Source organism: Melanerpes formicivorus, unplaced genomic scaffold (assembly GCF_026170545.1).
Source record: "Melanerpes formicivorus ecotype bairdi unplaced genomic scaffold, bMelFor1.0.p_v2 SCAF_34, whole genome shotgun sequence".
Classification (NCBI taxonomy): domain Eukaryota; kingdom Metazoa; phylum Chordata; class Aves; order Piciformes; family Picidae; genus Melanerpes; species Melanerpes formicivorus.
This window is the reverse complement of record NW_027142386.1, coordinates 4,982,720-4,998,010: the sequence shown is the minus strand read 5'-3', so window position 1 is coordinate 4,998,010 and position 15,291 is coordinate 4,982,720. Positions and strand designations below refer to the sequence as shown.

Genomic DNA, 15,291 nt, shown 5'->3' with positions numbered 1-15,291 from the left:
GAGTTAACAACCTTTCCATCACGACTCCATGTTTCCCTATTGTATGGAAAGCTTAAGCTAAAGATGTGCCCTACACAAACATCCCCAACTTTTGAACCAAGGAAGCAAAGGAATTGCTCCTTCCTAGGGGGTTCACTGCAACACATTTGGGATGGTTTCTTCTTCTGACTGGGATGCCACTACATCTCAGAATGTTCATTATTCAAATGTAAATTGATCCAGGATTAAACTGATCCTGAAGAGAAGGAGTCTGACAAAGAGGTTGAGAAGGAGAGACACTGCAGTAAACCTCCAGAGACATCAAAACTGTGACTCTCACATTGTCCATGGAGGTGCAGAGCCAGACAGAGACTCCCAACGGTACACAAGGCTGGAGTCAGTAACCTTACAAGAAAAGATTCTTCTCAACAAGGATGAGGCCTGGCCTTTGGCACTGAACACAAAACCCATGATGCAGAGCAATCACTTCAGTAACTGGGGCCCTCTGGAAAAGAACAGATCTGCACCTTTCCTATACTGATTCCAACAGCAATTAACTGCTGTGGGCTCTCCATCAGCAGGCCACAGCAGCAATATCAAGTCCTACACCTCTGGTTTTCTCTTCTCCCACAGCAGGCAGGACACAAAGATTAATAAAAGCCTGTATGGGCATAAAAAAAAGAGAAGTCAAAAGCATGAGTAGAGTATAAATAAATGCCCACAATATCATATCTCCATTGTGTTCTGATAGCCTCAGGTATTTTAAGAGAAATACAGGATTCTGAGAGAACCTCATTTGTCAGGGGGTTTGGGGGTTAAACGCTGTAGTGGTGTGATGTTTTAGCCCACACGCACTAACATTAAAAGCACAGTTAAACTCAGCTGAAGAAGTGAATGGAAAGCCGTATTTTACAAGCAAAACTACATTCTACAATGGAATGCAATGAATATGTACAAAATATACAGTATTTACAATGTTATACAAGAATTTACAGGAAATAACACAAGCACAGATCCTCAGTTGTGTGCTTGCTGGCCAAGAAGTGAAAGTCAGAACAGACTCTCACGCAGCACTCCACACCAACAGACTCTGAGGCTGGAGGGGCAGAAATATGAAGGGCTGCTACTGCACAGAGTGCTGAGGAGCTGGCGACCCAGCCCCTGCTGCCACCTCAGCAGCCTTTTCTTACCCTTTTTCCAGCCCCTTGCTCGTCTATCCCTCATACACCCCGCACCACCTCAGCTCTGCCCTGCTTCTTCCACCACATGCTCTGCACTCAAAACACCAGGCTTCTGCATTCTATTAGCCAAAGGAGTGATTCCTGCACTCCCAGCACCAGGCTACTGCATTCTATCAGCCACAGGAGCCATTCCTGAACTCCCAGCACCAGGCCCCTGCATTCTATCAGGCACAGGAGCGAGTCCTCCACTCATAACACCAAACTGGATACAAACCTCAGGCATGCAAAAACCTTCCGAGCACAGTGATCACCTGTGTCTTTGCAGCACCACAAAAAATAAACTGGGGCAAGGGGAAAACAATGTGTGGTGCCATCATCTATACTAACCTAGAGACCACCACAGCCTGGCCTACATCTGTAATGTTTCAGCCTGAACAGCCTCTTTAGGGCAAAGCCACTCTCAGAGCCAATGCTGTCTTGGGGCCCTGTGATTACGTAGTAGCATGCAAGAGATTCTGGAAGGTACAAAGGCTCTCATTTACTTTGTCTGCTGCAAGGCCTTTGTGGGTTTGTTCAAATCTAGCCTATGTCTGCTCATAAGATTGATGTGGGTTTCCAATTTTCAAGTTTGTTTTTTCCCTGCAAATGGATCCTTATCTGATCAGTATCAAAGTCTGCAGATCAAAAGTTACAGAAGCACAGGCCCCATGTTGATGGAGTTGTTACAGCAGGAAACAATTATCAGCACCCTCCAGGCAGGGATACAAATGACAGAATTATTTTATTTCAGCACTTAATCCTTCAAGATCTCACTCTCACAACCTATATAAGGTGGGCAGGTCAGAGCCTTCATTCAAGCTGCACCAGCACCAGCTCTGCAGTCAAGATGAAGTGCACTGTGAGTATGGATGATCTGTTTTCCCCTTCTGAACTATCATTTGGACTCCAGTCATTGCCTTTACTTCTCAGAAGTGCCTATGCCTGTCTCTGCCAGAAAGGCATTCTTGGGGGGGATGTTTCTCCTCCAGAGAGAGCAGCACACCCCCTATGAACCTGACCACCGCCTTCAGGTTCAGCTCTGTAAACAAGCACATTCCATGCCTCTGCTCTGCATTACTCTAGAGTCACTTTAGGTGACTCTTGAAATTGCAGTACAAAGGCAAAAGACAACCAAAGCAGTCCACTCTCAGATCAGGACAGCAAAAAGGCTCCAGGATCCTCATGCTGGATTGGACAGCCAGAGCTGCAGCTGTACTTCTGGTTTCTCTTTCTCTTTCAGATTGTGACTATCGTCCTCCTTGGCCTCTTCCTGGCCCCAGCCCTCGGAGGTTTTGTAAGTAGAGTTACCCAGCCACAGGCTGTGGTGGGAGAGCCTTTCAATCTCTCATCCATTTTTAGCCAAAGGGTTTTCAACATGAAGCTGGAAAAGCACAACTCAGCAAAGTTCAGTGGCAAAGTTCCCTCTATCTCTGATATGATGGCAGACTGGGAAGAGGCAAATCCAGCTGGAATGGAGCTAGAATGATTGCCACAGAGACCAGAGACAAAGAGGGTCACAATTCTTAACCAGGCCCCAACTCTAACCAGGTAATTCATGCATCTTTCCAGGTTGGGCAGCAAACCGGGCAGCAGGTATTCACCGGGCAGGATGTGTTCCCTGGAAGGCCGGTGTTCCCCGGGCAGAACTACCCTCAGGTACGGATTGGGAGGGTCTGATCCTCCCAACTGGCAGCACTTGCAGCCAACCTGCTGCAGGAGCTTTCCCTGCTTCTTTCCCCATTTCATCATTTCAGAAGACAGAGATCAACTGACTTGGAAGTCTAAAAGTGCTGTGGAATTTTGTTTTCTATATGCAGAACCCAAACCTGAACCAGCAGACCACCATTGTTGTGGGCAGCCAAATTCTGATCCTCAACAGCCAACAGCGCGTGGCCGTCATTGAGAAGAAGAGCAGCCAGGGGTCATGGAAAACCATTTGGAACTACAGGACGGTGAGTGGCAAGGGGCAGGTTCAGGCAATGGACTGGGAGACCAGCTCCTGTCAAGCTGAACACACTACAGGACTTGTTTCTTTCCTCTTAGCATCTGCAGTCCAACTTCCAGGGTAAAAGCTATCCACATTCTTGCCTCTTTCACACAGGCTTGGTTCCCAACTTCTTTACTGAGACCCTCAACCCCTCGTTCTTGTCCCTCACTTCATTTTGCAGGGTGTGATTGCCACCAAAGTGTCCTCCGAGAGAGTTTGCTACATTTCCACCCTGGACAGGAGCCTGGTGCCCACCTTTGATGCTCTGCCCAGACTGGCCGAACAGAGCAGGGTAAGAGTCCAGAGGAGGACTTCCCTGGGAACTTGTACAGTACTGCAAAGGAAACCCATGGCAGACACACAGCTGCTTTCAGGAGCTTGAAACCCACCTTAACTTCAAAAGCCATTTAGGTCACTCCATGGGGTGTGAAGTTGTATCACAGCCCCCAGGTAGGAGAATGGATTGGAAATTCACTCCAAACGAGGTACTCAGGAGCAGTTCAGAGCAGGGAATATACACAGCATTGAAGAGATGGCGGCACTGATCTTGCTGAATGCTGTTATCTCATGTCTAGCTGCAGGGAGTGAAAGGACAACCTACACAGGACATCATCTACGTCATCAAGAGACCTATCCTCAACCTCCAGTCTTATGGACAAGAGATCGTCGCTCTGTGCACAGGACTCACAACCTATGAGACTTATGAAGTTCAGGGTGAGTGCAAGCAAATGAATGCTGGGATGGCTGCATGTTGGCCAGCACGACAGTGCAAGGTGCCTGGTGTTAAGGGCAGCCAATGAGGGCACAGATCTCTTCACACCATCTTCCCTCTTATCTCACAACACCTTTCTTTTGTTGTCTTTTCCAAGGACCCCAATACACTGTCAACCAGGGATCATGCGCCAGACTCGATGTCCTGAACCTGGTGAACCTTTTCTACTGCCGTGGCAACAACAAGGTCTAAAAACCTTATGCTGCTTCAGCCAAGCGCAGCTGCTCCATCACTGCTGCACCAAGCCAGCCTCAATGCTGTTCCTCCCTGGCATCTCCTCCTTCATCAGTTTCCTTCCTAATGATGGAGATGCTCAGTTGTGACCATACCTTTCCAATAAAGTCCTCCACATGCATTAACTCTGGCTAGTCTCTCATTGTTGTATCCTTGATCATCTATGCACACACCAAGAAAACCTTTAGGTTTGGCTCATACTCTGCTCTGATGTAATCCTTCCTCACATACCTTGACTCCTCTCTGGTGGGCACTAGCGTTCTGAATATCATCGTCTGATTCCTCATCTGCCTCATCTTCCTGTAGTGGCTTCTGCTGCTACTCTCTTAAGGATTTCTTTAAGCTCAGAAGCATCTCCATTAGCTGCTGTCTTACCAGGACCTGTATTCTGCCCTGCATCTCCACAGCATCACAGTATCACAGTATCATCAAGGTTGGAAGATACCTCAAATCGATCGAGTCCAACCTGTCACCACAGACCTCATGACTAGACCATGGTACCAAGTGCTACATCCGACAACCTCTTGAACACCTCCACTATTGAATGATGGTCTCAATAACTCAGCTAAATCTTAAAGACAAACCTTCTCTTCCTCTTCATCAGGATCTTTTTTAACAGAAGGTCCCTCACCAGCTGCAGAATCTTGCTGCTCCTCCCGGTCAGCTGTTGGATCAGCTTTACATCTTTCTCTCTTGTCTAAAGCTGCTACTTGCTTAATCAGAGCTGTGTTTGAATTTACAGCAGGCTTAGCAGAAGCCGACTGGTTTTGTGCAGGTAGCTAGGACCCAGCGGCCGGAAGATCTCACATTGTACAGGAAGATAGGGCCCCTCTCCTGATAGCCAATAGTGTTTAGTTTACGGTGCAAGCAGATGGAAGTGACATAAACCTCAGTTATATAGTGCAGCGTCGTTCACTAATAAATGCCATTTGCCATCCACCACATTGGTGTCTGCGAGCTGATGGACCGAGCGGCCTGGGGTTGTGTCGTAGTGTTGGAAGGGTAAGGCCAAGAAGCCTCCTCCCTCCCCCCTGTAAAGTAAAGGGAAAGCAAATTGAAGGGAAAGGGGAAAAAAAACTCACAGCTGAATTAGCAAAGCAATGGTGGCTGTATATTTACAAAGCAGGGAAACGCAGGGGAATTTACAGAATTTATAATATTTACAAAATATACAAAGATATACAATAAAGTAGCACAAAAATGAGAGTTTCCCCCCCCTGCTGAGGGGGTTCCCCACCTCCGCTCCCCCCTCTCTCCCCCTTTCCCCAGAGCGGGTTAGAAAGAGAGAGAGAGAGAGAAAAAAAAGGTTAGAGGCAGTTATGTGTTAGTTGGAAAGCAGTTAATACAGGCCTTGCAGTTTATCAGTTTTCAAGGTCAAGCCTTGGCCGAATGCCCAGAACAGATAGCTGCTGCCCAAAGGAGGAGTGGAAGAAAGACTGACAGAAAAGTGCCGGAATGCCCAGGTTACCCTCCTGCACTCCCAGTTCAGAAGGTGCTTCCTCCCAATCTACCAATGAAATTAGTTTAGATCTGCCTTTTTCGTTTACCAACTTCCGACATCCATATTCCCTTTCTTAAGGGGACAGCCTCAAACGGTCACAGTCCACCCCTTCTAAAAAATTTCATTGGCTGTTCATACTGTCCATCCAATCCAAAACGATATTTACAGTTCATGAGTAAAGTTCATAGTCCACTCCGGCTATGCTCAGATGTAGATGATTCAAAAGTCCAAGAAAATCAGAAAATGAGAAAAAATGGAAAACAGTTCATTTCTTCGCCAATGAAGCCAAGAAAAGGGAAACAGGGAATCTCAGGGTCTCTTAGTTGACTCAGGGCTCTCAGGGATCTCAGGGTTCGTGCACCATAGATTTCCTCCTTGATTCTTCCTTTGGACGCAATGTAGCTGTCCAACAGTTTGAAATTAACCTCTTTCAGCTAAAGTTAAATTTCTTTGTGGTATACACTGAATTTCACCATTCTCTTGCATTACCCAATAAGTGTGACCCGGACCTTCAGCTGAAACCACCCCTCGGACAGGTTTAGCCTCTCCTGAGGGTGAAAATACCCAAACAGTTTTACCTAACAGATTCTTTTCTCTAACAACAGGAATTCTATCACCTTCTACCTTCCGTAGCAAATCTTAATGTGCAGGTCCAGCTCGGTTCACTGAACCTCTGCTATTTACCAGCCAGGTTGCTTGTGCTAAATGTTTCTCCCAGTTTTTCAAAGATCCACCTCCCATGGCTTTAAGAGTGGTCTTCAACAAACCGTTGTAGCATTCAATCTTCCCTGAAGATGGTGCATAGTAGGGAATATGGAATATCCACTCAATACCTGTGGTGAAGGCACATTATGCCCAGATACTGAATCTTGTCCCAGCATGTGGGCAAGTTCCCCCTCCCTTGGAGAAGGAAGCATTAGCCAGGCTTGCACGCACCCAGCGCATGCAGTGCTCGTGCTGACACCTAGTATGGGCATAATTCTAGCTTCACGCTTTCTATAGGCTGAAGCCAGCTGTTTATGAGAGTGCCCATTGGTCAAGCCCAGCCTCGAGGAATCTATAAGTATCACCCCAGTTGGTAAACAAGTTGCCCCCTCATTCACTTTGTCTCTGTGCCTGCTCGAGAGAGTAACTCTCGAGCTGCAGCCTTTGCCATTGAGCTTATTGTTGTTAGCTTCTGTCATACCTGCACGCATACTGAAAGCCTGTGCATGGTGAGAAGCCCAGAGGGAGGACCTTTGCTGTTTCTGAGGAATCCAGCGTTGCTACAGCCAGTCGTGCCGACCGGGAGAGCCCACCGTGCCACTGGAGGACTGGACCAGCCCCTGAGGGTAAGATCTGCCCAGTTGCCGGGGAGAAGGGACTTGATCAATACCGAGTCCACGTATGCCTAGCCCCGCCGTAGCGGGAGAGAAGCCGCCGAGTGCTGCTCTGAGCCCTGTGAACCTCAGGGAAGACTAAAGCATTGTTTGTGCCTATACTGCACCGAACCCGGGACCACCCCGAGAGTCCCGTTGCTCCTTTAAGATCAGTTGGCGTAGGGTTGGAAGGGTAAGGCCAAAAAGCCTCCTCCCTTCCCCCTGTAAAGTAAAGGGAAAGAAAATTGAGGGGAAAGGGAAAAAAAAACCCTCACAGCTGAATTAGCAAAGCAGTGGAGCTGTATATTTACAAAGCAATACAGGATATGCAGGGGAATTTACAGAATTTACAATATTTACAATATATACAAAAATATACAACAAAGTTGCGCAGAAATGAGAGTTCCCCCCACTACTGAGGGGGTTCCCCACCTTCGCTCCCCCCTCTCTCCCCCTTTCCCCAGAGCGGGTTAGAAAGAGAGAGAAAAGAAGAAAAAAATATTAGAAGCAGTTATGTGTTAATTGGAAAGCAGTTAATACAGGCCTTGTAGCTTATCAGTTTTTTCAAGGCCAAGCCTTGGCCGAAAGCCCAGCACAGAGAGAGAGCTGCTGCCCAAAGGAGGAGTGGAAGAAAGACTGATAGAAAAGTGCCGGAATGCCCAGGATATCCTCCTGCACTCCCAGTTCAGAAGGTGCTTCCTCCCAATCTACCAATGAAATTAGTTTAGATCTGCCTTTTTCGTTTACCAACTTCCGACATCCATATTCCCTTTCTTAAGGGGACAGTCTCAAACAGTCACATCAGTAAATGAGAATCCTCTGCCTAACGCAGCCGCATTCTCTCCCCGAGGCTGTTTGCATCAGCCTGAGAACCGCCGTGGGTGGGCCGACCCCCGTAGCTTTGCCTGCTGCCGCCGCGTCGACCAAGCCCACCTACCGGCCACCGTCGTCCCGCCCTGCTGTGCAAGCCACGGGCCAACCCCTACCAGGACCGATCCCTGTTGTCTGAAGGGATTCGAATATCTTCCACGTGCTTTCCACCCACTAGCACTCAGTTCAAAGTATCCGCGTCTAGCAGAGTAAGCGCTGACGCATAGAAAGATTGTAATATTGCTGTGTATAGCCAGAAGCCGCCCTCGTCCCGCCATCTAGTGGCCAAGTGGCGGAACTGCACCCTTCTTATATAAATATAGAAAGGCCCACCCACGGCGGTTCTCAGGCTGATGCAAACAGCCTCGGGGAGAGAATGCGGCTGCGTTAGGCAGAGGATTCTCATTTACTGATGTGACTGTTTGAGACTGTCCCCTTAAGAAAGGGAATATGGATGTCGGAAGTTGGTAAACGAAAAAGGCAGATCTAAACTAATTTCCTTGGTAGAGTGGGAGGAAGCACCTTCTGAACTGGGAGTGGAGGGTATCCTGGGCATTCCGGCACTTTTCTATCAGTCTTTCTTCCACTCCTCCTTTGGGCAGCAGCTATCTATTCGGGGCGTTCGGCCAAGGCTTGACCTTGAAAACTGATAAACTGCAAGGCCTGTATTAACTGCTTTCCAACTAACACATAACTGCCTCTAACCTTTTTTCTCTCTCTCTCTTTCTAACCCGCTCTGGGGAAAGGGGGAGAGAGGGGGGAGCGGAGGTGGGGAACCCCCTCAGCGGGGGCGGGGGAACTCTCATTTTTGTGCTACTTTATTGTATATCTTTGTATATTTTGTAAATATTGTAAATTCTGTAAATTCCCCTGCGTTTCCCTGCTTTGTAAATATACAGCCCCCATTGCTTTGTTAATTCAGCTGTGAGTTTTTTTTCCCCTTTCCCTTCAATTTGCTTTCCCTTTACTTTACAGGGGGGAGGGAGGAGGCTTCTTGGCCTTACCCTTCCAACCCTACGACACAACCCCAGGCTGCTCGGTCCATCAGCTCGCAGACACCAATGTGGTGGATGGCAAATGGCATTTATTAGTGAACGACGCTGCACTATATAACTGAGGTTTATGTCACTTCCATCTGCTTGCACCGTAAACTAAACACTATTGGCTATCAGGAGAGGGGCCCTATCTTCCTGTACAATGCGAGATCTTCCGGCCGCTGGGTCCTAGCTACCTGCACAAAACCAGTCGGCTTCTGTTAAGCCTGCTGTAAATTCAAACACAGCTCTGATTAAGCAAGTAGCAGCTTTAGATAAGAGAGAAAGATGCAAAGCTGATCCAACAGCTGACCGGGAGGAGCAGCAAGATTCTGCAGCTGGTGAGGGATCTTCTGTTAAAAAAGACCCTGATGAAGAGGAAGAGAAAGTTTGTCTTTAGGATTTAGCTGAGTTATTGAGACCATCATTCAATAGTGGAGGTGTTCAAGAGGTTGTCGGATGTGGCACTTGGTACCATGGTCTAGTCATGAGGTCTGTGGTGACAGGTTGGACTCGATCGATTTGAGGTCTCTTCCAACCTTGATGATACTGTGATACTGTGATGCTGTGGAGATGCAGGGCAGAATACAGGTCCTGGTAAGACAGCAGCTAATGGAGATGCTTCTGAGCTTAAAGAAATCCTTAAGAGAGTAGCAGCAGAAGCCACTACAGGAAGATGAGGCAGATGAGGAATCAGACGATGATATTCAGAACACTAGCGCCCCCCAGAGAGGAGTCAAGGTATGTGAGGAAGGATTACATCAGAGCAGAGTATGAGCCAAACCTAAAGGTTTTCTTGGTGTGTGCATAGATGATCAAGGATACAACAATGAGAGACTAGCCAGAGTTAATGCATGAGGAGGACTTTATTGGAAAGATACGGTCACAACTGAACATCTGCATCATTGAGAAGGAAACTGCTGAAGGAGGAGATGCCAGGGAGGAACAGCATTGAGGCTGGCTTGGTGCAGCAGTGATGGAGCAGCTGCACTTGGCTGAAGCAGCATAAGGTTTTTAGACCTTGTTGTTGCCACGGCAGTAGAAAAGGTTCACCAGGTTCAGGACATCGAGTCTGGCGCATGATCCCTGGTTGACAGTGTATTGGGGTCCTTGGAAAAGACAACAAAAGAAAGGTGTTGTGAGGTAAGAGGGAAGATGGTGTGAAGAGATCTGTGCCCTCATTGGCTGCCCTTAACACCAGGCACCTTGCACTGTCGTGCTGGGTCACATGCAGCCATCCCAGCATTCATTTGCTTGCACTCACCCTGAACTTCATAAGTCTCATAGGTTGTGAGTCCTGTGCACAGAGCGACGATCTCTTGTCCATAAGACTGGAGGTTGAGGATAGGTCTCTTGATGACGTAGATGATGTCCTGTGTAGGTTGTCCTTTCACTCCCTGCAGCTAGACATGAGATAACAGCATTCAGCAAGATCAGTGCCGCCATCCCTTCAATGCTGTGTATATTCCCTGCTCTGAACTACTCCTGAGTACCTCGTTTGGAGTGAATTTCCAATCCATTCTCCTACCTGGGGGCTGTGATACAACTTCACACCCCATGGAGTGACGTAAATGGCTTTTGAAATTAAGGTGGGTTTCAAGCTCCTGAAAGCAGCTGTGTGTCTGCCATGGGTTTCCTTTGCAGTACTGTACAAGTTCCCAGGGATGTCCTCCTCTGGACTCTTACCCTGCTCTGTTCGGCCAGTCTGGGCAGAGCATCAAAGGTGGGCACCAGGCTCCTGTCCAGGGTGGAAATGTAGCAAACTCCCTCGGAGGACACTTTGGTGGCACTCACACCCTGCAAAATGAAGTGAGGGACAAGAACGAGGGGTTGAGCGTCTCAGTAAAGAAGTTGGGAACCAAGCCTGTGTGAAAGAGGCAAGAGTGTGGATAGTTTTTACCCTGGAAGTTGGACTGCAGATGCTAAGAGGAAAGAAACAAGTCCTGTAGTGTGTTCAGCTTGACAGGAGCTGGTCTCCCAGTCCATTGCCTAAACCTGCCCCTTGCCACTCACCGTCCTGTAGTTCCAAATGGTTTTCCATGACCCCTGGGTGCTCTTCTTCTCAATGATGGCCACGTGCTGTTGGCTGTTGAGGATCAGAATTTGGCTGCCCACAACAATGGTGGTCTGCTGGTTCAGGTTTGGGTTCTGCATATAGAAAACAAAATGCCACAGCACTTTTAGACTTCCAAGTCAGTTGATCCCTGTCTTCTGAAATGATGAAATGGGGAAAGAAGCAGGGAAAGCTCCTGCAGCAGGTTGGCTGCAAATGCTGCCAGTTGGGAGGATCAGACCCTCCCAAACCGTACCTGAGGGTACTTCTGCCCGGGGAACACCGGCCTTCCAGGGAACACATCCTGCCCGGTGAACACCTGCTGCCCGGTTTGCTGCCCAACCTGGAAAGATGCAAGAATTACCTGGTTAGAGTTGGGGCCTGGTTAAGAATTGTGACCCTCTTTGTCTCTGGTCTCTGTGGCAATCATTCTAGCTCCATTCTAGCTGGATTTGCCTCTCTCCCAGTCTGCCATCATATCAGAAATAGAGGGAACTTTGCCACTGAACTTTGCTGAGTTGTGCTTTTCCAGCTTCATGTTGAAAACCCTTTGGCTAATAATGGATGAGAGATTGAAAGGCTCTCCCACCACAGCCTGTGGCTGGGTCACTCTACTTACAAAACCTCCGAGGGCTGGGGCCAGGAAGAGGCCAAGGAGGACGGTAGTCACAATCTGAAAGAGAAAGAGAAACCAGAAGTACAGCTGCAGCTCTGGCTGTCCAATCCAGCATGAGGATCCTGGAGCCTTTTTGCTGTCCTGATCTGAGAGTGAACTGCTTTGATTGTCTTTTGCCTTTGTACTGCAATTGCAGGAGTCACCCGAAGTGACTCTAGAGTAATGCAGAGCAGAGGCATGGAAGGTGCTTGTTTACAGAGCTGAACCCGAAGGCGGTGGTCAGGTTCATAGGGGGTGTGCTGCTCTCTCTGGAGGAGAAACATCCCCCCCAAGAATGCCTTTCTGGCAGAGACAGGCATAGGCACTTCTGAGAAGTAAAGGCAATGACTGGAGTCCAAATGATAGCTCAGAAGGGGAAAACAGATCATCCATACTCACAGTGCACTTCATCTTGACTGCAGAGCTGGTGCTGGTGCAGCTTGAATGAAGGCTTTGACCTGTCCACCTTATATAGGTTGTGAGAGTGAGATCTGGAAGGATTAAGTGCTGAAATAAAATAATTCTGTCATTTGTATCCCTGCCTGGAGGGTGCTGATAATTGTTTCCTGCTGTAACAACTCCATCAACATGGGGCCTGTGCTTCTGTAACTTTTGATCTGCAGACTTTGATACTGATCAGATAAGGATCCATTTACAGGGAAAAATTAAACTTGAAAATTGAAAACCCACATCAATCTTATGAGCAGACATAGGCTAGATTTGAACAAACCCACAAAGGCCTTGCAGCAGACAAAGTAAATGAGAGCCTTTGTACCTTCCAGAATCTCTTGCATGCTACTACGTAATCACAGGGCCCCAAGACAGCATTGGCTCTGAGAGTGGCTTTGCCCTAAAGAGGCTGTGCAGGCTGAAACATTACAGATGTAGGCCATGCTGTAGAGGTCTCTTGGTTAGTATAGGTGGCAGTGGGATGGGTGGCCTCCCACCAAGAGGATGGTTCCTCTGCTAGCCAATGGAATGACAGAGCAGATGAACTAGCCTGATTGGCTCCCCTGCAAAACACCCAAATAACAGAAAATTGGGAACGGTTTCTAGAATGGCTGCATGACCTTAGGTCATGGGGGAAAGTCGTGCAGGCTCTGCAGAGGACCAGGCAGGAGAAGGGGATCTGGAGGGTGATAAGGGACTGTTTGTCGGCCATCCCGAGGTGGGGAGTCGGGGCAGCCATGCAGACTTTGCGCCCCCTGGACGATGGCAATTCTGCTGAGCCTGAGTGTGACCGTTTGAGGCTGTCCCTTCAAGAAAGGGAACATTGTGGATGAATGTTTATAAACAAAATACAGATCTAAACTAATATCATTGGTAGATTGGGAGACTGCCTCGCAGTGTGAGGGCCAATGCCAAAGGGTCAAGACTGACCTGTAACAGTCCATGGTCAAAGACATCTGAGCCCACCTACAGGGAACCATCGCCCCACTGGGACCATTCCCCCAGTACACCCAGCCTGACTCTGCCAACGGGTAATTCTAGCTCGGAGCCTCCAGGAGAGACCAGCCAGCAGCAGTGAATTTGCACAACTCCAAGGGAATCGCCCATGTCCTGCAAGGAAACCAGCTGACCGGCAGAAGTCTACATCACCCCCCCAGCCCCACCACTGCAGGAGGAACACCTCCACCCCTCACCTCCAGGACTGCCTCCCCAAAACAAGCCAGCCTAGGAGCTGGCCCTGGAGCAAGCCAGGCAGGCAGCAGGTACCTAGCAACAAAGACACAGTATATCTTTTCAGGTGCAGCACCTGCTAACATTCAGTTTAAAGCCTCCCTCAACTAGCCACGTGACATTTCTAGCACAAGCTTCTGACACATTTTAAGTTCCCTGTATATAGGTAAAGCTGCAGTGTCTTCTCGCATTGCCATCTTGTGGGCAAACTGTGGAATTGCACCCCTAGTTAATGAATCTCAATTAATTCTATAAATGTACTAATTGGGTTCAAATTGTACACACGAGACCAGTTATGAGATATAACTCACAATCAAGCACTAGACTCTGTATATAAAATAGTGATTAATCAGTTATTAGTAATTTTTTATATTAATAAGCAAGAATTATCATATTTCAGATTTCATAATCCATGAATTAATAACCTCTCCATCACAACACCTCCATGTTTCCCTATTGTATGGAAAGCCTAAGTTGAAGATGTGCCCTACACAAACATCCCCAACTTTTGAACCAAGGAAGCAAAGGAATTGCTCTTTCCTAGGGGGTTCACTGCAACACATTTGGGATGGTTTCTTCTTCTGACTGGGATGCCACTACATCTCAGAATGTTCATTATTCAAATGTAAATTGATCCAGGATTAAACTGATCCTGAAGAGAAGGAGTCTGACAAAGAGGTTGAGAAGTAGAGACAATACAATAAACCTCCAGAGACATCAAAACTGTGACTCTCACATTGTCCATGGAGGTGCAGAGCCAGACAGAGACTCTCAACAGTACACAAGGCTGGAGTCAGTAACCTTACAAGAAAAGATTCTTCTCAACAAGGATGAGGCCTGGCCTTTGGCACTGAACACAAAACCCATGATGCAGAGCAATCACTTCAGTAACTGGGGCCCTCTGGAAAAGAACAGATCTGCACCTTTCCTATACTGATTCCAACAGCAATTAACTGCTGTGGGCTCTCCATCAGCAGGCCACAGCAGCAATATCAAGTCCTACACCTCTGGTTTTCTCTTCTCCCACAGCAGGCAGGACACAAAGATTAATAAAAGCCTGTATGGGCATACAAAAAAGAGAAGTCAAAAGCATGAGTAGAGTATAAATAAATGCCCACAATATCATATCTCCATTGTGTTCTGATAGCCTCAGGTATTTTAAGAGAAATACAGGATTCTGAGAGAACCTCATTTGTCAGGGGGTTTGGGGGTTAAACACTGTAGTGGCGTGATGTTTTAGCCCACACGCACTAACATTAAAAGCATAGTTAAGCTCAGCTGAAGAAGTGAATGGAAAGCCGTATTTTACAAGCAAAACTACATTCTACAATGGAATGCAATGAATATGTACAAAATATACAGTATTTACAATGTTATACAAGAATTTACAGGAAATAACACAAGCACAGATCCTCAGTTGTGTGCTTGCTGGCCGAGAAGTAAAAGTCAGAACAGACTCTCACGCAGCACTCCACACCAACAGACTCTGAGGCTTGAGGGGCAGAAATATGAAGGGCTGCTACTGCACAGAGTGCTGAGGAGCTGGCGACCCAGCCCCTGCTGTCACCTCAGCAGCCTTTTCTTACCCTTTTTCCAGCCCCTTGCTCGTCTATCCCTCATACACCCAGCACCACCTCAGCTCTGCCCTGCTTCTTCCACCACATGCTCTGCACTCAAAACACCAGGCTTCTGCATTCTATTAGCCAAAGGAGTGATTCTTGCACTCCCAGCACCAGGCTCCTGCATTCTATCAGCCACAGGAGCGATTCCTGAACTCCCAGCACCAGGCCCCTGCATTCTATCAGCCACAGGAGCGAGTCCTCCACTCATAACACCAAACTGGATACAAACCTCAGGCATGCAAAAACCTTCCTAGCACAGTGATCACCTGTGTCTTTGCAGCGCCACAGAGTATAAACTGGGGCAAGGGAAAAACACTCTCTGCTGC

At 47.8% G+C, this 15,291-nt stretch overlaps 2 protein-coding genes across 2 annotated transcripts; one reads left to right on the top strand and one right to left on the bottom strand.

The window, feature by feature from the left end:
* Window positions 1-2,029: 2,029 nt before the first annotated feature.
* LOC137450280 (gastrokine-1-like) lies at window positions 2,030-4,317 on the top strand. Its single transcript, XM_068156636.1, has 7 exons — window positions 2,030-2,058; window positions 2,440-2,493; window positions 2,769-2,855; window positions 3,017-3,151; window positions 3,368-3,478; window positions 3,762-3,900; window positions 4,056-4,317. The coding sequence occupies exons 1-7, from the start codon at window positions 2,047-2,049 to the stop codon at window positions 4,148-4,150; spliced, it is 633 nt and encodes a 210-aa protein (XP_068012737.1). The 5' UTR covers window positions 2,030-2,046; the 3' UTR covers window positions 4,151-4,317.
* Window positions 4,318-9,817: 5,500 nt separating this feature from the next.
* LOC137450278 (gastrokine-1-like) lies at window positions 9,818-12,091 on the bottom strand. The gene is made up of 7 exons (XM_068156635.1): window positions 12,063-12,091; window positions 11,628-11,681; window positions 11,265-11,351; window positions 10,969-11,103; window positions 10,642-10,752; window positions 10,220-10,358; window positions 9,818-10,064 (listed from the first exon to the last, which is right to left on the bottom strand). The coding sequence occupies exons 1-7, from the start codon at window positions 12,072-12,074 to the stop codon at window positions 9,970-9,972; spliced, it is 633 nt and encodes a 210-aa protein (XP_068012736.1). The 5' UTR covers window positions 12,075-12,091; the 3' UTR covers window positions 9,818-9,969.
* Window positions 12,092-15,291: the final 3,200 nt, after the last annotated feature.

Excerpts from the sequence above, each read along its gene's own strand:
- LOC137450280 (XM_068156636.1), top strand. Across the intron at positions 2,494-2,768 it reads CCCCAGCCCTCGGAGGTTTT|GTTGGGCAGCAAACCGGGCA; the intron begins GTAAGTAGAGTT and ends GCATCTTTCCAG. Across the intron at positions 3,479-3,761 it reads GACTGGCCGAACAGAGCAGG|CTGCAGGGAGTGAAAGGACA; the intron begins GTAAGAGTCCAG and ends TCTCATGTCTAG.
- LOC137450278 (XM_068156635.1), bottom strand. Across the intron at positions 11,352-11,627 it reads CCCCAGCCCTCGGAGGTTTT|GTTGGGCAGCAAACCGGGCA; the intron begins GTAAGTAGAGTG and ends GCATCTTTCCAG. Across the intron at positions 10,753-10,968 it reads CCATTTGGAACTACAGGACG|GGTGTGAGTGCCACCAAAGT; the intron begins GTGAGTGGCAAG and ends TTCATTTTGCAG.